The sequence below is a fragment of the Lepidochelys kempii genome, chromosome 2 (assembly GCF_965140265.1).
Source record: "Lepidochelys kempii isolate rLepKem1 chromosome 2, rLepKem1.hap2, whole genome shotgun sequence".
NCBI classification, from domain to species: domain Eukaryota; kingdom Metazoa; phylum Chordata; order Testudines; family Cheloniidae; genus Lepidochelys; species Lepidochelys kempii.
In genome coordinates this window covers 76,893,509-76,916,606 of record NC_133257.1, presented here as the reverse complement: position 1 = coordinate 76,916,606, position 23,098 = coordinate 76,893,509, and the positions used below count along the sequence as shown (strand labels likewise).

The 23,098-nt window shown below is 39.8% G+C and overlaps 1 protein-coding gene across 9 annotated transcripts in view; it reads right to left on the bottom strand.

Annotated features, from left to right (window-relative positions):
* Nucleotides 1-22,611, bottom strand: part of TRAPPC8 (trafficking protein particle complex subunit 8) — a 114,555-nt gene extending 91,944 nt beyond the window's left edge. For 5 of the 9 annotated variants that reach the window (XM_073331307.1, XM_073331309.1, XM_073331313.1 and 2 more), the window contains exons 1-4: nucleotides 22,241-22,611; nucleotides 10,560-10,754; nucleotides 8,082-8,165; nucleotides 964-1,053 (exon numbers count right to left, since the gene is read on the bottom strand). In XM_073331307.1, coding sequence (XP_073187408.1) covers nucleotides 964-1,053; nucleotides 8,082-8,165; nucleotides 10,560-10,754; nucleotides 22,241-22,397 — 526 coding nt within the window. In that variant the 5' untranslated portion in view covers nucleotides 22,398-22,611. The remainder of the gene's footprint in view (nucleotides 1-963; nucleotides 1,054-8,081; nucleotides 8,166-10,559; nucleotides 10,755-22,240) is intronic. The other 4 variants (XM_073331311.1, XM_073331316.1, XM_073331312.1 and 1 more) reach the window with 1 other exon arrangement.
* Between the last annotated feature and the right edge of the window lie 487 nt (nucleotides 22,612-23,098).

Sequence of the window (23,098 nt, the reverse complement as noted above, 5' to 3'; positions counted from 1 at the left end):
TATGTATGTTAGTATTTGTAGGACATGAAAAAAATGTGTAATCCAGGAAGAGTACAAAACTTAGACAAAAGTCATCAACTTCACAATAAACTAGAAAAGAAAGTTGTTGTAGTTCAGTTAGAACTTCCAAGTGTTAAGTTACCTTATGTAGTATGGTCTTCCCACTACAGAATAAAAATGGCCAGCACTGCTACTTTTTACTGCTGATGTTCAGAACCCTGTAAGCAACAGTGATATGGACACAATCAGGTCAATATCACTGCTGCTGTTTATAAAACACAACAGTGTACTAGTTTTCACTTGAGGAGAGAGACTCAAAACTAGAAGCTGGATCAGGATAGAGTAGCAGAGTCAAAACTCACTGTTTTGGCAGCAGAGAGCTCTGGAACAGGAAAAAAACAAAAGTTACCCGAAAAACACTCCTTGCCCTTACCAGTGTGAGGGACTTTTGAGGAGGGACTGTGGCTTCAGATACCTACCAAAGTTTTATATGACAATAGAACTGTGAAGCAGGGCTCAGAGATAACTTCCCAATAGAAATCTCAGAACACTCACCTTCCTCAGCTGTGGGGTGAGAAGAGCAGAGTGCATCTGACCTAGTCATTTCCACTTGAGTGGAACAGGACTTTCCCATCTTTTGTACTATGACTAACAGATTTGATTACCTGGTTACACTGTAAATAAGTGCTCTTGGTCTATAATAACTTATAACTCTCCTACATAATGCAGGCACTTTCTTCCTTTAGCAAGTGTGTGTAATTATATGTGCTAGAGCTAGAGGGATTGAGGAAGAGGAATTTATACAGAAGTAAAAGCACAGTGGCAATATCAATAGCTTTAAAGTTACATTCCAACCCGCCCAATTCCTTATATACTAGGTTTCTGCAATGAAGAATCAGCTGTAACATTATGCCTCATTTAATTTTAGAGAGCCATAGTCCATATTTAAGACTCAAAGGATACATGCTACATAGTGGTTTAGGAATTCATGATCTGATGCAGGCATGGACTGAAGAAAGCTCTCTCTGTAAGACTCAAACCACGGAGTAGTAGCTGAAAGATACAAACAAAGTTGATAAAAGTCTTAATGAGACTGGAAAATATACAGGAAGAATGAAACAACATAACTTGGCAAACTCTAACAATTAATAGCGGGCTAGATATGAATATGCAACTGTCCTCTTCTGATTTGTTTTTAAACCATATTTAACTGTAGATCTCATTTAATTTATTGAAGAAGCAAAAATTAAGATTGCAGAGACCTTTTCCCCTTTAGGTTGTCAACCTTAGAACAGGGGTCATGGACGTTGAGGGAAAGTGGGTTTAATCTGCATCTGCACTTTTTTTGAGTATTTTTAAATATTAACATCTTCCATATTTTCGGGTCATGTGGACTCAGCCAAGACTACAATAACCCCTCTTCAGCATCACTTATAGTCAAGACTCTGATTCCCTTAGCACAAGTGGTCAGATGTGCCTAAATTTTAGAATGTAGTACATCTGCTATAGCCATCTTCCATAGAATTGGAAACCAAACTGATTTTGGAATATACAGAGGAGAAGTAGGATTACTGAATCTTTGTCTAAAGTTTTTCCAAATATTGTGACTGCAAATTAGGTATCCCTCAAAACTTCTACAAAGACACAGCCTAGTTCAAGAATTTTTGGCTTCCAGGTCCATGCCCTGTGAATTCTAAATCTAGCTCTACCAGTGACTCATTGTGAGGTGTTGAACATATCAGTTAACCTCTTTGATTCAGTTTCCCCATTTTACTTCAAGAATAATACTTGCTCCTCTCCCAGGAGTGGAGAGTAAATATTTCTACAGGGCTGAAAATGTGGAGCAGTATAGTGGTAATTATTTCTGACATTATTACACAGTACAATAAATTCTAGAATAGAGACCAGAGCAAAGAAACAAAAATTGCAATTTAGAAGTCAGAAAAAAACAAAGCTGACCCAGGAGTAAGGAAATACATTGACAGTGAAAGATTATGAAAATAGGAAAACTGTTACATTTTAGTTAAATTGGCTAGAATGGAGAAAAAAATCTCATTCCCAGCAGCATCTTCAAGTGTATGGTTCCAATAATTTATAAAGTTTTGGAATACTTCCAATTTCACGTTAGGTAGGACTTTATACAAAGACAATGACACAAAGTGAATCCTTTACATCAGTGTTTCTCAAACTTTTCCACCTCATAACACAAAAAATGTAGGGACTTTCCCCACTCATATCTAGGCATAGATGAAAGGATGGTTGCCACTTCCCTGGACTTGTTCACAAATCCCAGATTAAGAACTCATGCCTTATGTACAAAAAGAAAAATCACATTTATTTCCAATGAGATAGAATTTAAACAAGGATAATACTCTAACAAATACCTACAAGTAGTAAAAAGGAATTTCCTAAATTCCATAAATGAAGAGTTAAAAGGAACTAAAGAGTGATATTCAATTAGATTATGCCAGAATACCAGATCAATTTTTCAGCAATTACAGCTCAAACAAATTGGTTTAATTGGGAATACTTTCTCTAAAGTGACTTCAAGAAGTCAAAATATGAAAAAAAGCCGTAGAAAACAAAACATACTTTATTTTAGTGGACAGTGATTCAAAACAGGATAATTTTTTTTTCTCATTGCCATGGGATGTTTTGATGGCTTAAAGTATAACTGGGTTAAAAAAAAAAACCTATAAAAGTTCAAAGGACAATTCCATCAATGGCTATTGGCCAAGATGGTCAGAGATGCAACCCCATGCTTGGGGCAACCCTAAACCTCTGACTGCCAGAAGGGGAAGAGGGGGTAAATCATTCCAGTTGCCCTATTCTGTACCTTCCCCCTGAAACTCTGGTACTGGGCACTGTCGGAGACAGGATACAAGGCTAGATGGACCACTGGCCTGACCCAGTATGGCCATTATGTTTTCTTTGTAAATATTATTAATATTTCATAGATAACATTGTATTTGCCATAGAGGTGCACAGAGTATCATATTTCCTCACAGTGACTAAATTAATCTGTAAGCTTCTTTCTCCCCACTTCCAATAAGTGTACGGTGAGATGTCCATGATCCATTAGCTTTTCCAGTGATATCAATATAGCTGAAGTTCTTTTCACTATGTTATGTCAGGAACAGGATAGGAAAGAAGCTGGTAGCATACAGGTAGGAGCTAGTGAGGAACAGTCAAATGTTAAAGAGTCTCATTTAAATACAACACGACGGCAAGCAACTCAATATTGCCAAAAGATACAAAGGTTTATAAACTAATGCCAGAAGCCTAATACTAAGATGGGAGAACTAGAGTGCTTGGCATTAAATGAGGATATTGATAGAAGCAGCATTGTGGAAACTTGGTGGAATGAGGAAAAAAAACAGAGTGCGGTAATATCAGGGTACAAAATATAGAGGAATTACAGTACACCTTGCTGGTGGGAGAGTGGCACCATATGCAAAGGAAATCAGAGTCAAGTAAAGTAAAAATCTTGAGAATTAAACTGTACCATAGAATTTCTATCAACAGAAATTTGCTTAAACAACCAAAGTAGAGCAGTAAGAATATACTGCCAACCTCCTGACCAGGATGGTTACTGTGACTGTGAAAAGCTTAGCGAGACAAAGGCTATAAAGGCAGAAAAAGCTATAAGGGGGGATTTCAACTATCCTCATATTGACCGAGTACCTCTCGCCTCAGGAAGGAAAGCAGAGATAAACTTTCTAGACACCATTAGTGGAGCAGCTAGTCCTGGAACCCAGAAGAGAAGAGGCAATTCTTGATTTAGTTCTAGGTGGGGCACAGGATCTGGTCCAAGAAGTGAATACAGCTGAACCAATCGGTGATAGTGATCATAAGGTAATTCAACTTAACGTTTCTTGTCAGGGGGGAAAAATACCAAAGAAACCCACCACAGTAGCATTTTATCTTCAAAAAAGGAACCACAAAAAATGAGGAAGCTAGTTAAATGGAAATTAAAAGGAACAGTCACAAGAGTGAAATGCTTGCAAACTGCATGGAGACTATTTGAAAACACCATAATAGAGGCTTAAAATAACCATATACCCCAAATAAAAAACAGTAATAACCAAAAAAGTGTCACCATGGTTGAACAGCAAAGTAAAAGAGGCAGTTAGCGGTCACCTTTGGAAATTGGAAGTCAGATCCTAGTGATGAAAATAGAAAGCAGCATAAACTCTGCCAAGTCAAGTGTAAAACTATAATTAAGTAGGCCAAGAAAGAATTTGAAGAGCACCTAGCCGAAGACAAAAACTAACAGCAACTTTAAAAACAAAAAACAAAACAAAAACAAAAAAAACACATTAGAAGCAGGAAAACTGCCGAGCAGTCAAGTGGAGCCACTGGAAAAATCAAGCTGTTAAAAGGAGCTCTCAAGGAAGGCAAGACCCTTGCAGAGATCAAAAGAATTCATTTAGCTTCGGTCTTCACTGTCAAGGATGTTGGAGAGATCCCCACACCTATGCCATTCTTTTTAGCTGATAAATCTAAGGAACTGTTGCAAATTGAGGTGTCAATAGAGGAAGTGTTGGAACAAATTAATAAAACTAAACAGTAATAAGTCACCAGGACCAGATGGTATTTACCCAAGAGTTCTGAAGGAATTCTAATATAAAACTGAAAAACTATTAAGTCTGGTATATAACCAATCTCTTAAAATCAGCCTCTGTACCAGATAACTGGAGAATAGCTAATGTAACATCAAAAAGACTCCAGAGGCAATCCTGGCAATTGCAGGCCAGTAAGCCTAATTTCAGTATCAGGCAAACTGGTTGAAACTACAGGAAAGAAAATTAACAGATGCATAAATAAACATGATATGTGGGGGATATCAAGCTTTTTGTAAAGAGAAATTATGTCGAACCAATCTATTTCTTTGACAGTGTCAACAAGCAGTGGACAAGACTGACCCAGTGGATATAGTGTACTTGGACTTTCAGAAAGCCTTTGACAAGGTCCCTTACCAAAAGGTCTTAAGCAAACTAAGCAGTCATGGAATAAGAGGGAAGGTCATCTTATGGATCAATAACTGGTTAAAAGATAGGAAACAAAAGGGTAGGAATAAATGGTCGGTTTAGGACAGTGGAAAAAGTTAAGTAGCAGAATCCCCCAAGGATCTGTACTAGGACCAGTACTGTTCACCATATTCACAGATGATCTGGAAAAAGGGGCAAACTGAGGTGACAAAATTTGCAGAAAATACCAAATTATTCAAGATAGTTAAGTCCAAAGCGGACAGTGAAGATTTACAAAAGGATCACACTAAACTGAGTGCCTGGATAACACAATGGCAGACACAATTCAACATTGATAAGTGCAAAGTAATGCACATTGGAAAAAATAATCCCAACTAGCCACACAAAATGATGGCATCTAAATTAGCTGTTACCACTCAAGAAAGATCTTGGAGTCATCAGGGATAGTTCTTTGAAAAAATCCACCCAATGTGCAGCTGCAGTCGAAAAAGCTAACAATGTTAGAAACCATTAGGAAAGGGATCACTAAAACAGAAAATATTATGTCACTACATAAACCCATGGCTCGCCCACACCTTGAATACTGCATGCAGTTCAACTTGCCCCATCTCAAAAAAGATATATTAGAATTGTAAAAGAATCAGAGAAGGGCAAACATTGTTTAGGGGATTAGGGATATGGAACATCTTCCATGTGAGAGATTAAAGAGATTAGGACTGTTCATTTTTACAAAGGAGAAAACTAAGGGGGCATATGATCAAGGTCTATAAAATCATGGATGGTTTAGAGAAAGCATTATTGACCCTTTCGCATTACACAAGAACTAGGGGTCATCCAACAAAACTAACAGGCAGCAGTATTAAATCAAACAAAGAAGGACTTCTTTCTATACCATACAGTCCACCTGTGGAACTTTATGCCATAGGATGATGTGAAGGCCAAGCATATAACTGAAATTCTAGTTCCTACATGACTCGTTTCCTTTCCATACTTTGTATATACACATCATGCACAGAGATATATTCCACAACTCTAATATAGTTTTGTAGTATACAAACCAATTCACGTATAAATAGACTTGAAGGACAAGAGTCTGTATCACATTTCATTTCAAATTGTTCTTTGAGTTTCAAGAACCTTCAGTTCTCAAGTACAGTGTAGCAGGTACTGGTGTCACAAGCATAATGGAAAGGGAAGACACTTGACAGCATCTCACATTGGGACTCTGCCACCCATAACTAAGTTCTCTCCCATTGTTCCAGGAAACAGTGGACAAAGCAAGGGTATTCCAGCTGTTTATCACAATATACTGTATGCACTAATACACAGAGCGCTGAGCCTTGAAAAGCATTTACAAAGCCATGATAACTGGAGTAGTAAATACCACAAATCTCTCTCTAAAATCAAATACTGCAAGGAAGTTATTGATTTTTTTAACTGATTTTATGTAGAACTCTAGCCATGGTTTTAGGAAAAAACAGACATTGCATCTGTCTAGATGTACACAATACTGCCCAGTGTTGCATTTAAAATGCAGCGCCAACCCTTTCCAATCCTCACTGCAGTGCATGAGGTTGAGAGTACCAGTAACAAGCACACCTGAAAATGTAATCGAGGTAGCAAATACTGCTCATCAGCAAATATTTTCCATATGGAAATAAGTCATTTACTTTCTATTAGAAGCCAAAAAAATGAGTTTAAATTTATCCACGTCTTACACACATTTTGCTTCTTGAGTAAACGGAAAGTGCATATATCAGAAAGTAGATATACCTGATGTTCCAGCACATTCAAGAAAAGGTATTTAGCATCCTATGAAAAGGAAACTTCAATAGCAAATATGATTTCTTTTAATTGCAGGTGTAACTTCATTGTGTACAGTCTTTAAGCTAAATATTTAAGAGCACAGATCTAGTTATTTTTATCTATTATAACAAAGGCTACGATTTTTTTCATGGAGGTCACGGAATCCGTGACTTCCGGTGACCTCCATAAACTCAGCCCTGTTGGCCAGGAGCTGCAGGGTCCCACCCCCCCGGAGCTCCCTGCCACCACAAGCAGTGTGACCACTTTGGGTAATGGGGCTCCTCTGCAGCTCCTGGCCACTGCCGATGGTTAGCCCCCCCCGGAGCTCCTAGCTGCCGCGGGAGACCCGGTAGCCACCGCAGGAGTACCCCAAAGCTCTGAGCCACCAAGGGCAGCTGGGCCCCCGGAGTTCCACAGCGGCCAGGAGCTTTGAAGGTGGCTTGGGTGGAGTGGAGTACCCCGGAGCTCCAAGCCCCCACAGGCGGTGGGGGCCCCCAGAGCTCAGAAGTGCCCCCTGTAACTGCCCAACCTCTGGAGGTGGTGTGGAGACCCCACAGCTGGGCTCCCCATTTTGTCAGGGATATTTTTAGTGAAAGTCATGGACAGGTCACGGGCAATAAAGAAAAATTTACAGAAGCCTGTGACCTGTCCATGACTTTCACTAAAAATATCCCTGACAAAATCTTAGCCTTAGTTATAACAGTATGTGATGTTATAAATTAGCAAACTAAGTAAGAGCCACCTCATTTCTTTGGAACAATAATTAAGACAGAATAGCTCTTATACAGTTTTGAGAATGAATCAAAAAACAGAAAACTTCAGTAGGATAAAGGAACTTTACTGAATACCAATATTTGTACTAAGGTTATAAAATGAGCAATACTACTATTCACATAGAATAATTGAGGAAAGATAAAAGAGGGAAGTATTTTCATTTGAAATACTAGAACAGTCTGACAATGTATAATTCCATGTGACCAAACAAGGAAAAAAACAATTTGTGTGTAATCTGTTCAATCTGCACCTAATTTAAAAAATTATTTCTGGTCATTCCATAGGGTCAATTAGCAGCAAGAGTAGAAATATGGATAATAGAAGAAGACAAATCATACACCATCACCAACGATTTTTATTTTTGGAAAAAAATGAGGAACACACACATCTATGCCAAAGAAAGTGCTGAACAGCTACAGCAGGATGTTAAGGAAAGGGGGACGAGGCACATGGAAAAGGAATAGATAAAGGGCAATTTGGCAAACTCGCACCAATCACAAAAAAAAATACCTGAATAAAACGTGGATGTGTTCAGTTCCATCAGTGTGTCTTTCCAATTATTGTACCAAGGAACACTAGCTTTAACTGAGCGATCTGATAGAGAAAACATGGTATTATTAAGCTAACCAGTGTCAGGTTCATATATACTATCTGCTCTTATGTTTTGGTAATGTGTAAGAGTAATGTACTGTACCACATCCGCCATCAGGGTCTGAAACAATTTGTCTCCTGAGAACTAAGTATTTCATACTACAAGTTAGACATTTCACTATATGCTATCAGAGATCTTTGTTTCTTGTGCACCCTAAACTCCCATTGATTTCAATGGACATTGGGGTTTGCACGTGAAGAAGCAGAACCATACATTAAACATTTCTATTTGTCACAGTTTTTCCAAGTGAAAGGAGACTATAACCTTAATCAGCTAATCCTTTGCCAAATTTCTCAGATTACGGCAACGACAGCTATAACAGAATAGGGACGAAGTAAGAGTAATGAACAGAACTAGTTATGGCCCTCTTACAAGTAAGCTAAATTGTATAATGCATCACAGTTCTCTACGATAAAGATTCTTAATTTTTAAGCTGTACTGCAGTTGCTGGTCATTTCCTTGTTTTTTGCTATGAATAAAAAGATTTTAAAAACACCACATAATTGAAATTTCAGACTGATACCTTGTAGTAAACTGATAAAGAATAGTTTCATCTACTACAAATAAGAACAGTGACTTAATTAAGAAAAGAGGCTAAAGTACTTTACAGTTATCACACCAAAAATAGGTATTATGGCCATCAGAGGCAGCGTCACAGGTTTGCAGTTAAATTCACAGCAATATTAAAAAAAAATTAATGTTACTTGTTGAGGGAGAAGGCTGTGGAACACCACTTTGAGTACTTTTCATAACAGCTTTCAGCACAGAGACCAGGGAGTCTGTCATGCCCTAACACAATACAACAGATTTACATTCACCAGCAAGAGCAGATATATCCTGGCAGTATACTGCTAGTTCCCCAGAATGGCCTAAAACAGGAGGGTACGAAAGCACAAAAAACTAATAAAATTCAGTTTAAAGATAGTATTCTAGGGGAGGCAGATTCATGTATCCAGAATATATGGCTCTCCCTATATATTGTCAGGAAGCCCCCTGACAAGGATGATTAGAAACAAGAAAGTTTTGACAGAAAGAACAGAGGCAGAAACAATCTGTGTGAGTGTGAGAGTGAGAGAGTTTCTTAGTTCTGAAACAGGTATTCAAAATAGCAGATAACTGGACCCAGGTCACTATTTACAGCACAACAGGAAAAACAGATATTCCAATTTTACATTCAAATATACTCAACCTGAGAAAATTACAATGTTTGGAAGAATATTATGGGAGACTTCCTCATGAATAATGTACTAATGGAAACTGTAAAAGTGGCTCTACAAGCTAATTGTTTCTGCAAGAAACTGCCCCTGAACACTGAAATTTAAGAAATTAATCACCAACATTTCATATGTTACAGGGTTTAGTTCTTTAAAACTGAAAGACGCCCTACAATATTAATAGGTTTCAGAGTAGCAGCTGTGTTAGTCTGTATTCGCAAAAAGAAAAGGAGTACTTGTGGCACCTTAGAGACTAAGTGAAGTGAGCGGTAGCTCACGAAAGCTTATGCTCAAATAAATTTGTTAGTCTCTAACAACTTTAATTTAAAACTGTTTCAAACCATCAAAGCTGCAGCGAAGAATTTACACATGTCAATCTTAAAGGCTCAAGAACAAGAAGGCAAGCAAATCTTCCCTCAACTTCCCAAAGTTTATTTTTACAATCATGATTTTAAGAGCTTGGGGTTGGTAATACTGGAAGTTGTCAACATAGTGAGGATGAGTATAGGAAAAAAAACAAAAAAAACAAGTTAGGTACAGCTTCAAAATATGATGGTACTATTGTGGCAGTGTTATAGACTTGTTTTCACAGATTTACATGCCCCAGATCAAGTACACTATATGCTTACATTTACACTCAGTAAAAAAAATAAATTTTCTATAATACAACAGTGCATAATGCCTTAAATATTTTATTTCAGAATGAAGTTGACAGCTTTATAAACTTGAAAGATGGCAATAAAATCTGTTGGAAAAGTATTTGCCCAAAATAACTGAGGATATTTTTATATAGATAAAACTTTTCCTTGTCACAATTAACAACCCACAACGGATTTAATATTAAATCTGATCAACAAGTGTTTTTAGCATTACATTAACATTTGGGATCACATTACATATGATTAAACAAGTTATTGAGTAAAAATTCTAATGTGTACTACCAAAGTATTTTAAATAAGCATCACAATATTAATAATTTAGCAGTAGTACTCAATCTTCAAGGAAACTGTATTAAGTAAAAACAAGCTACTACCTGCAAATGTTTTGAAAATGTAGAAAACTCCAAAGTAAGATACAGTGGAAAAAAATATTAAAAATACGCAGAATAAAATTGTTACATACCACTAATGTTGAGATCATAATCTCCTGCAGTAATCACATTAGCTACTAATCCTTCAGCCGGTTGACTGACAGATACAACATCATTTAGAAGCTTCCGAATGCCTCCTGGCTGAGGTGAGTGGGTAATAATGTTGTTGACAGCAATTTTCAAGTTTTTAATTACGTGAAGCTGGTTGTTAGGATCTCTCATATGAACTAAAAAAAAAAAACAACAATTTTGTTAAACTGAGTATTTTATTGCAGCACCTGTATTTTAGTTCTGGACGTATCAACATTTCTTTGACAAAAAAGATATTTAACATTTAAAGAGAATTTACATAACTAAAAAGATTGTTTTTGGGTTAAATTACAATTTTCTGCATGCCACCCTAGTTTCATGCTGGAATAAGATAATCTTTAATACCAAAGTATTAAATGAAAATATATAGGCTAGGGCCCCAATCCTTAAAATGGACCTAGACCTGTGTCTAACTCTTTAGTTGGCTAAGTCCACCATTTAGGCACCATTGACATTTTCAAAGCCACCATTCAGCTACTATCTAAATCCATAGATGCTTAAGCCCCCACCAGTCTGATACCAGCACTTATACAACTCCACAGTTAACAAGCCAAAGGTCTGGTGGCTCCCAAGTGGGATTCTCAAACTAAACAGAGAAACAACCACCTCACTAGAGGACCCATTCTCAAAAGTGTGCTCTAAATATGCCTAAACACTGTTGCCTGCCAGCCCCCACTTCAGGAAGCCCAGATGCAGGCCATCAATAGATGGAAGAGCAGCAGAGCATCTGCACAAAAGACACAGGAGGGCACAGAAAAATGTAGGGCAAACACAAGAGTGGAATCAAGCATGAGGAGGAGACAGACATCAGCTGCAAGGGCATTGAATACTGGATCAGTTGAGCTGGCCTCAGTACCTAACTCTAGGAGAAGATTCACGGTTGAGGATCCCAAGTGGAAGGAGTCGCCTATATAGGCCCATCAGCCAGGGGCACCAAGTCAGCCGCTCCTCAGCATTGCTCCTGGCTAGCTCAAGAAGCTCCCCATTCAACTTTCCATCCTCTGAAAATCCCTTAATCAGGCACTGAGCTCTCCCCAGGCATTATATGGAAAAGGTAGGCACCAAGCTTGAGGCTAAAAATTCCACTGAGGAGCAGACCACCCAGGGGTTAGGTGTTGTAATGATGAGCAGAGCAACAGCCAAGTACATTTAAGGACCTGGATTCAACTACCTCAATTCATTTTACTTCCATAACTCAAAGAAAACATTGGGCATGTGCATGTCAGTTGTAATGAGCAAGCACAATAACCCAAGTTACGAAAGAATCCTCAATAAAAGCCAAACAAAAAGGCTCCCAGACACTTGTTATGGAGCTCTCAGAATTATTTCAGTGGAAGCTCTAATAGCAAGCCATCAAAGGTGACTTTCCAGAGAGATGTTTCACAAAACTAATATTTTCATAAAGCAGAATAAAATAATTCAGAGATAAGACTATCACACCTGTGTTATGTTTACAAACTCTCACAGCCTCTAATTACCGTCTCCTGTTACATACCAGACATACTGCAATACCTTGACAATAGGACAGACAATTAGCTTACCTTCAATGGCTGAAACTTAACTATGACAAAAGTAATGTTAATTTTGAATGTCTTTATGAACTAATTAGATGTCATTTAACCAAAGCCCAGAAACTTGGCTGTATTAGCTGGATTTTAAAGAGAGACAAGCATAGCAAACTGCAAGAAGTTCCACTCAATGGTGTGTCAAAAATAATAAGATGACAAACTGCCAGTGTCAAAAATAATACCAATCATTTTTTAATCATGTATTTTGATAAAGTCAGGATTTTTCTCACATAATTCTTGACAAGAATAGATTTCTTGTAAATGCTGTGACAAACCATGGCATATTCGTCAGCTGCCCATTAGTAAAAACCAAGATCCATTATTTAACCAAAATTAAATTTTGACTATCAAAATTGCAACAGTAAAAATATATTAACATTAGATGTTTTACATTGCTCCTTTTTAAAATATATATTCTGTTCAATATCCAGTTTTAATTCCAACTTCCTATGCAGCTTTAACAAATGCATGGGCAATGGTTCTGAATCTAACATTTTTAGTTCTCAAATTGCACAAAACCTACTTCATAAATAAAATAAACCAAGACATTTTAAAATCACTGAAATTGTGTTCCCCTGAAAGGTTTTCCATAGATGCAGAAAGTAGTTTTCAGATTTTTTTTTTTAAATTTCCAAGAATCAGACATGGTTAAAAGCAAGATTTATAAACAGGCAGTCAAAAACAATGTCTAAATATCTTAATTAAAACCTTTCTGTGGGAGAGTCTACTGTTGTAACTAGATTTCTTAAACAATTAAGGGAATCTACGGTGTTATGTGCTGGCTTAATCCCTAAGAGAACAAGAAAAATTTCAAGAGCTCCCAGGAAAGTTTGATCATGGAATGACTTAATAATAGGTCAGTTGACACCTGCAGAGAAATCAAAGGGGCTATATATCAAAGAAAATTAGAGGTTTCAGAGTAGCAGCAGTGTTAGTCTGTATCCGCAAAAAGAAAAGGAGTACTTGTGGCAACTTAGAGACTAACACATTTATTTGAGCATAAGCTTTCGTGAGCTACAGCTCACTTCATCGGATATAGCTCACGAAAGCTTATGCTCAAATAAATGTGTTAGTCTCTAAGTTGCCACAAGTACTCCTTTTCTTTTTTTAGAAAATAAGAGTTACTGATTAGCCAGCCATTCCATGTTAAACTGACATACTACAAACAAGAATAGTTCATCAAAAAAGGTGTTAAGACATTAAGAGTATATGTTCACTAGATAACTATTCCAGACTAACAAACCTACTATTTAAAGAAAAAATGGGTAGAAGGGAAAGAAAATTGTAGATAAGTTCTAAGTGTCCACGTGAAAAAGTTACATTTTAAGCAATGTGGTTTATGAAAGCAGAATTTTATGCTACCAGCACAGGTAGGTTTATGCTATCTTTTCCACGTGTGACTACTTGAGAGTAAAGAATTTCTTCCCATTAAAGCTAACCCCCCCCCCCCCCGACTTTAGGACAGCCAGAAAAGAAAAAAGTTACTAGATGTGAACTGAAGAGTTCATCATGACCAAGAAGAATGGTTCTTGAATTCTTGTCTATTCTTAACACTCAAATCCATTAAGACCTCAGAATGGAGAGGAGAACCACTACACTTTATCATGCAGTCACTGTAGGGACCATCTCAAGAAAGTGAACTAGAGTGAAGGTAATTGCCATAAATCCTAAATTTACCAGTTTAAATTACAAGACCTAGAATATAGCTGTTACAATTCCCTCCCATCACCCCAAAGGCATTACCATATGCAGGACTTCAAAAAACCTGCTGATGTGAAGAAGGGGTTACTTGTGTGATTTTTAAAAGCAAACAATTTTTCATGATTTTTCAGAATGCCTCACACAATCATCTTTAGTTGTCAAGTAGGACAGAGACAAGGACACATTCACCAGCACTCTGTACTCTACATTAGACCCAGCACTGGCTTGGAAGCCAATTTAAAGTTCGGCTCCTCAGTCCCTTCCATTAAACCCTAAATGGGCTGAGGCTTGGTAACCTCAGAGACCAGCTCTCTGAACCCTACTCTGGAGATGCAATCAACAGGAATGGGCTGATTGAACCTAGGGTATGCTTCATAGGACTGAAGTGCAGAGCTTTGTCCGTGGACTCATTGGGGAACTCGCTCCCTAAAGCCAAGTCTTGGCATCTTAAGGACGCATTACACAGGAACTGCCACACAGGATCAGATCTGTGGTCCATTTAGCCCACTTCCCTGTCTCCAACAGCAGTCAGCATCAGATGCTTCAGAAGACAGTGCAAGGAAATTGGCAATAAGCAATATGGTGGAGTAAGCTGCCCCCATGAAGGCCTTGCCCTAATCATTAAAGATTGGTTTAAACCATGAAACATAAGGCTTTATATTCCTTCCCAAGTTAATGGACTGCTCCTGCACCACTTGGAGTCTGATCCTTCAAGTTGAATGTCGATAATGGAAGACAGCTATTCTTCCTTTGTGGGCATTCTTTGAACAAGAAATTCTATGTTCAGAGTACAGGAAGACACTACAACGTAAGTGCTTTAGAAACGTGACAATATTTTCCACAATTAGCGAAGTTAATTTGGAGAAGAGGGAGCACACACAGGGGAGAAATGGGTATAGAATTATCAAACGAGTCTTCCTCTTTTAGTTAGCTCAATTCTGTTCACCCCAGAACTAAAGTGTCTCCTCCTTTAAGGAGAACTTGGCAAAATTCCCAGGAGTTGGAGAATATATACCATGTCTGCACTTTAAAAGTTTCTTCAGTTTTTAAATGCAGTGTAGTTGTAGCCATGCCTGTCCCAGGATATTAGAGGGGCAAGATAGGTGAGGTAATATCTTTTCTTGGACCAACTTCTGTTGATGAGAGAGACAAGCTGTCAAGCCATACAGAACTCTTCTTCTGGTCTGTGATGCTGGGACTACCTTTCCCAGACTTGAAGAATAGCTCTCTATGGCTCAAAAGCTTGCCTCTCTCACCAACAGAAGTTGGTCCAAGAAAAAGATCTCACCCACCTTGTCTCTCCTCTGTTTTTTAAAGATATTATTAGTGCCAGCAAAGCAATAGAATCTTTCAAAATGGAAGAAACTATGTAACACCTTTTCGCTGGTCTCTTAGAACCTACAGTGCCATTTAGATAAATGGCACACCTTCATTTGCTTTAAAAAAAAACAAGTCAGTGTTGATCATTACCAAAACACATTTTGTAGCTGTTATCCATATGTCTTATAAGGTTCTTGAACAATAAGCCTGAAAGCAACAAATCTAAAGCTATGGCATGTTTTCAGTTTCTTATCTCAGAAAGATTCACACACACACACCCCACACACATTAACATTTTGTAATAACTAGAAAATGTAATGAAAGTGATTTTTTTTTAAAAAAAGGTAAGACTAATTTTGTTGCCCCAATTATCACATTCCTTCATGTAAAACTCACTTGTTTCCATGTTTCTAATGTCCACGGGATCAAACCCTAAATCAGGATGTTTACGGACGTTGTCCATGATTCTGAGCATTTGTAAAAATGCTTTGAACCCATGCTTAAGATTTTCTACCATCACAATTCTGGCTATTTCTCAGAGCCTATTTTCTTTGATAGGCCTGTTGTTATAGGTTATGTTAATTATAGACAAAAATCCATACTAAAATTTACCATATATTAAAAAGTGACTATATATGTTGTAAAAATTTCACATCAGAGTAGTTCATCCTTGGCAGCTGGTTAACTGGGGTGCAACAGTCCAGAATAAAAACAGTACAAGACAAGTAAAACTAATTGAGTAGTATCTAAATCTGTCATTTCTTTGTATAAAAGTTATTTGTAATGCAGTAGCACCTCAAGAATCTCAAACAGTGATTGGCCCTCCGTGTAAAAGAGCTTTATACACCTACAAAGAGACAGCTCTTGTGCCAAACTACCAGAAACACAAAATAATGGAACTGAGAGACTTAAGATTCCCTTTTAGATTTCCCTCTCTAATTTGGCAGTTTAGTACTATCAAACATATAAAACTTATTCTGCATAATTTTATCTTACAAGTAAAGCCATACTTCTATGAAAGATATTATTTGTATTATAGTAGTACCTAGAGGCCCCAGCCATGGATCAGGGTCCCATTGTGCTAGACACAGTACAAATAGAGAACATGATGATAGTAAACTCTTTGGAGCAGGTAGCTATCTAAGATGTCACTGTTCTAGGTGACTTTTTGATCATCAGGCAATAATCAGAGGTCAATTAAAACTTCTGCTCAGAATGTAGCAGTAGTCAACAGCCCACAAACTGAGATGCACATGGCATGAAATATCTAATAACTTTCATATTAATTCCTGAAATGGTTGCTCTTGCTCAAAAAAAAAAATATATATATACATACACACACACACAGCCAGCAGAAAACAGGGGTTCAGAGACAGGCACCAGCAACAATCAGAGAGGCATGAAAAAGCTCCCAGACGAAGACTGAAGAAACTGCAACTGTTCAGTTAGGAAACAATTATGAGAGGACACAATAGAAGTATACAAAATATTGAAATACCACCAAAAATAATCTGAGGACTCCTATAGTTACTTACTCTTTTCCATAATAAAATAGGATATTTGATGAAATTCAAAGGTGACAAATTTAAACTTGATTAAAGAAAAACATTTTTTAAAGACAATGAATAATTAACTTGTGCTCATGAGTTCCACAAATCATCATTGAAACCAATAGCTTTGCAAGATTCAAAAGAGAAACAGACATTTATATAAACAAGAGTATAAATTATATAGGATACAAAAAATTAAGGGATTCATTCTTCCTGCCTCCAACAAGTGCTAATCTGATGGATAATATGAAGAAACTTCCCCTACAGCAAAATTATTCCCTAGTTTTCCACTACAAGTTCCCTACAGCAAAATTATTCCCTAGTTTTCCACTACAAGTTCTCCTGCAACTTTATCTTAAGCACCTAGTACTGGCTGATGTCAGAAACAGAATATGACACTAGAAGAACCACTGATCTGGTCCAGTATGGCAATTCATATCTTCCCATTATATAAGGGCTTGTCCACAGGGGAAAGTTATTGCAAAATAAACTATAGTGTGAATCCAAAGCACAACAGCTATCCCACATTAACTCCCCACATTGACACTCTTATTCCACTGTGCAGTTTTAAACTAATTCAGAATAAGAATGTTCACAGTAGCTACTGAGGAATAGCTGTTGTGCACTATTTCCCCATCTAGACAAGCCCTTGCAAAGTAGGAATACACTTTTTCAGTGAATAAATTAACCTTAAAAAGAATCGAGCTACAAATTGGCTGCATTAAATTAATTGCCAGTAGGTGTGTCTACACTGCAGCTGGGAACAAGCCACTCAGCATGAGCGGACAGACTCGTGCTGGGGTGCTAAAACTAGCAGTGTGGACATTAAGGCAATGGCTCAGGATAGCCACCTGAGCTAGGACCAAGAGGATAGCAAAGATACAGGTGGCATAGCAATGCCATAGCATAGACCGAACTCTCCATTTGCCCACAGTTAAGTACCTGATATCACATCTTTTGCCGTCTGCTTTGCAGCAGCCTCTGGCTCTCCAGCTTTCCCCACAAGAGGGACTTAAGTATAGTGTGTACTCCCTGTATTTTCCATGCAACTAAAGCAGGAGTCAAACTTGCAGCCAGAGTATTCCGTCTGCTGAATTAAGATACAGCAGCCAAAGCCCAGAGAGCCAAGCCACTAGAAGTGGCTACAAGCTCTTCATTCCCTGACACACATGGGACGTTTGGAACAAGGCAGCCAGGACAATGGAGACAAGGTGCCCAGAGAAAACAATGGGAAAAATACATCCTAAAAAGTCATCAAATAAATCTTCAACTATGAGCTATTGTTGTATGTGTTTGGACGGAGGATTGAAGATATTTCACTGGATAAAAATAAAACCACATTGCTTTGGAATTTAGTTCCATCATGTCATGGAGTAAATAGGGCTGTTTATATAGGTATCAACAAAAGTAGCAGGTAGTGACTGAAGTCACAAACACAGACAGCATCTTTACATCACTGCCTACAGAATAAGTTATAGCTGTAATTTAGAAAACATGGAACATTTACAACTGGTACAAGAAAGGACCAAATCATGTCAAACCAGCACTGTTTCCTTCCTGGACTGGCCTACTGGATGAGGGAAGCAGTAGATGTGATATATCTTCATTTTAGTAAGCCTTTTGACACAGGCCTATGTGACATTCTCATAAGCAAACTAGGGAAATGTGATTTACATTAAAGTGGATGTATAACTGGTTGAAAGACTGTACTCAAAACAGTAGCTATCAATGGTTCGCTGTCAAACTTGGAGAATGTATCTAGTGGGGTCTTAGTCTGTCCTGGGTCCACTATTATTCAACAATTTCAATGACTTGGATAATGTAATGGAGAGTATGCTTATAAAATCTGAAGATGATACTGAGTTGCGAGGAGTTGCAAGCACTTAAGGAGGACAGGATTGGAATTCAAAATAACTGACAAATTGGAGAATTGGTCTAAAATCAACAAGATGAAATTCAATAAAGTACAAAGTACTACACTTAAGAAGAAAAAAATCAAAGATACAAAATGGAGAATAGTTTGCGAGGCAAAAAAGTACTGCTGGAAAAGAGCTGGGGTTTTAGGACATTACAAGTTGACTATAAAACAACAATGTGATGCTACTGTCAATAAGGCTAATATCTTGGGATGTATTAACAGGATGCAAAAAGTTAAGAAATTAAATCTTTCTGACTCTGACAAGTGTAAACGGATATACATTGGGAAGAAACTTCCCCTATAGCAAAGGTTTTCCCTAGTTGTCCATTACAAGTTTTCCCGCAACTTTCCTGTCTTATGTAAAACACAGGATGTAACTGTCCCACACAGTCCTGTGTCTGGCTTTGTGCACAACACTTTAAGAAAGATGTAGACAAACTGGAGAGAGTCCAAAAGACAGCAACGAAAAATGATAAAAGATTTAGACAACCTGACCTATGAGGAAATGTTAAAAAACTGGGCATGTTTGTTTAGTCTAGAGAAAAGAAGACTAACGGAAAGCCTGATAATCTTCAACTATGGCTCCATCTGCATTTGGAGCTTGGGGTATGATTCTGAGCTCGACTAGATATACTCATGCTAGCTCTCATCAAACTATTGTGCTAAAAACCTGTAGAGTAGCCACTATAGAATGGGCAGTGGCAGGCAGCAACATGGGCTAGTCATCCTGAGTACAAATCCATCTGGACCTTTGCATACAATTTCAGGGCACTCCTTGCTGCTCGCCATTGCCACTGTGGCTATACTACTATTTTCAGCAAGATAGCTCAATAAGAGCTAGCATGAGCATGCCTACCTGAGCTAAGAATGACAGCCCCCAGCTCCAAGTGTAGACATAGCCTATGTTAAGGGCTATTATAAAGAGGACAACAATCAGTTCTCTATGTCCACTGAAGATAGGACAAGTAGTATCAGCCTAATCTCCAGCAAGGGAGAATTAGAAAGTTCTTCCCTCTATCTAACTAACCACGAGGACATTTAAATACTGGAATAGGGTTCCAAGGGAGGTACGGAATACCCATCTTAGAGATTTTAAAAACAGGTGAGATAAACCCCTCCCAAGAATGGTCTAGGTTTACTTGGGCCTGCCTCAGCCTGGGGGAGCTAGACTAGATGATCTCTTGAGGTCCATTCCAGTCCTACATTTCTATGATTCACATGCAACCCCACGGATTGCTTATACAGGGATGGAGGTTGATCCTTAACAGCACATATTTCTTTTGGCTTTCTTACACAACAATCTGAGTATTCAATTAAACCTGGAAAGTTGGCATGATTTTTAGTTTAACGAAAGGTTGACAAGAATTGTATCTATAATAAAAATGTTAACACATTTGGATCTACAGTTTGGTCTTGAAGTATAGAACAAGTAGTACTAGAAATTACGTGATACGTATCAGACAGTTTTATCATTATGTGTCCTTTAAAAAGAGAAGTTAATAAAGTTACATCCAGTAAATACGCAGAATAATAGACCAGCATGTCTCAAACCCAAGAGCAAATAAGGTCCAGCATGATCATTTAGTTTAGAAAGATTAAATGTAAGTTTCTCTCATATGAGTTTGACTTTCACATTTGCCTATTGGCAATTGTGAGAAATTCAAAGGATAGCAGTGGGTTGGACGAGGCCTACATTTGCTGCTACTCTCCTTTAAAAAGGGCTCACTTTTAACCTACTACTATTACGACACCTAAAATGGCTACAACTAACGGACAGTAGAAGAAAAAAAATATGTTGTACATTGTGTTTACTATGCACATTTTGTTTGTCATCTTCCAGTCAACCAGATTCCTCTGTAGTTTGAGATTTTTTCCATATTGCAACAAAAAGAGGGAGAAAATATTTTTGAAAGCAATAAAATATGGTTGCCATCAAAGACTGGCAGGTGAATTCAGGGCAGGTGTAGCCCAGGGAACTACTTTTAACATTTTAAATTGATTAGATTTCAAGTTGGCAGAATCCACTGAAACGCTTTACAAAGTAACTCAGACGCAATTCAAAAAGTATTTTGAGGAACTTGACTTGCTGGAACTTCTGTAATTTTTTCCACCATAAGAAACTGACATAAAACTCAGTTCAGTTGATGGTGCTTAGAAAACAAAACAATATTAAATGATGCAGAGCTACCTGCAATTCTCCTCATGAGCAGAACTTTAAAAGACAGGTTTCAGAGTAGCAGCCGTGTTAGTCTGTATTCGCAAAAAGAAAAGGAGGACTTGTGGCACCTTAGAGACTAACCGATTTATTAGAGCATAAGCTTTCGTGAGCTACAGCTCACTTCCTCAGATGCATATCGTGGAAACTGCAGCAGGCTTTATATATACACAGAGAATATGAAACAATACCTATTCCCACCCCACTGTCCTGCTGGTAATAGCTTATCTAAAGTGATTTCCAGCACAAATCCAGGTTTTCTCACCCTCCACCCCCCCACACAAATTCACTCTCCTGCTGGTGATAGCCCATCCAAAGTGACAACTCTTTACACAATGTGCATGACAATCAAGCTGGGCTATTTCCTGCATAAATCCAGGTTCTCACATCCCCCCCACCCCCATACACACACCAGCAGGAGAGTGAGTTTGTGTGTGTATGGGGGTGGGGGGGATGTGAGAACCTGGATTTATGCAGGAAATAGCCCAGCTTGATTGTCATGCACATTGTGTAAAGAGTTGTCACTTTGGATGGGCTATCACCAGCAGGAGAGTGAATTTGTGTGGGGGGGTGGAGGGTGAGAAAACCTGGATTTGTGCTGGAAATCACTTTAGATAAGCTATTACCAGCAGGACAGTGGGGTGGGAATAGGTATTGTTTCATATTCTCTGTGTATATATAAAGCCTGCTGCAGTTTCCACGATATGCATCTGAGGAAGTGAGCTGTAGCTCACGAAAGCTTAAACTTTAAAAGAGACATTCAATTTAAAATCACTGTTCCTTTAAAACGGGCCTTGCCAGAAGTTTGCAAGCATGTACTGCAGTAAGTGGGATGTCAAAAGTTCTGGGGAAAAACCTGACCAAGCGCGATTTCAGGACACTGGCATTTAAAACCAAAAACTTAACGGGTTAATACTCCGCCCCGAAAAGAGAGTATACCGCTACGCCCCCGCAGCAGCCCAACATCCAGGAGCTCTCCTCCCCACACTCGGGTCAGACAAGACCTGACTGGGAATCGTCCCTCAAAAGCGAGTCTCCCCTTCCCCCGGCGTGACACGGCAGCGGGGCTCGGGGACACCTGCCCCGATCTGCATCTGTCCCCCGGCAGCCGCTCCGGCCAAGGTGTGGGGGGGGCTCGCATCTCCTTCCCCCGACCCGAGCCTGGGGCCGCACGGCGGGGTGACGAGCAGGACAAGTACCATTCGCCCGGCCCTCAGCAGCAGGCCGGGGCGGGGGCAGGACGCCCCCAATACCCTCCCAGCCCTCGGGTGGGTGCAAGTGACAGCTCCCCTGCCCCGCCCCGGCGGCTGCCATGTAAACAAGCCCCGTCCCACCCGCTGCCGGCACAGACCTTCCGAGGGGAGGCGGCAGAAGGGCTTCACCAGCTCGGAGAAGCCCAGGTTGTTCTTGCGGGTGAGTCTCTCCGCCTCCTCGCTGCACAGCGCGGCCACCAAAGGCACGAACGAGTCCTGGATGAACTCCTGCACCGACTGCACGCACTGGGCCATCTCCCCGCCGCAGGCCCCGCGCCGCTCCGCAGCCGCTCTCCCGGCCACCGCCGCCGCCGCAACCTCCTCCCTCAGCCCCGAGCCGCTCACGCGTTCCGGCCGGAGCAGGGCCCCACGCACCCCAAGCGCCACCAAATCTACCCCGCCGGCTCCTCAGCGCTCGCCCGGAGCCGCCATATTGAGCCTGAACCGAGACTACAGCCCGATCCCGGCAGCCTCCGCGGCTGCCCACGTGATGGGGTGGAAGGTAGGGGCGGGGCCGTCAGCTGAGCGGAACGTCGGGGTCGGAAGTGGGGCTGTGACGGCCTCGCGCGCAAAGCGAGAGTTCTCGCTGCGGTGGGGCCACGCGTCATAGTTAGACGGCCGCGTGCCTTCGGTCTCAGGGTACCAACGTAGGCGTGGCTGAGTGCTCGGGCGCGCGCGCCTCTGTCACTCCGGCAGGGAGCTCCCCGTCCCCCTTCTGCCCCGGAGGGCGCGTTACCTCCTCATACAGCGCCCGGCCCCGGGTGCCCCGTGTCCAGCCCCAACCTGCGGCGGGGGGGGGCACCGTGGCCACCCAAATGCACAGCTCCAATCTTCCAGCGGGTGCCGTGCCCCGCTAAATGCACAGCTCCTAACGTTTCAGAGTAACAGCCGTGTTAGTCTGTATTCGCAAAAAGAAAAGGAGGACTTGTGGCACCTTAGAGACTAACCAATTTATT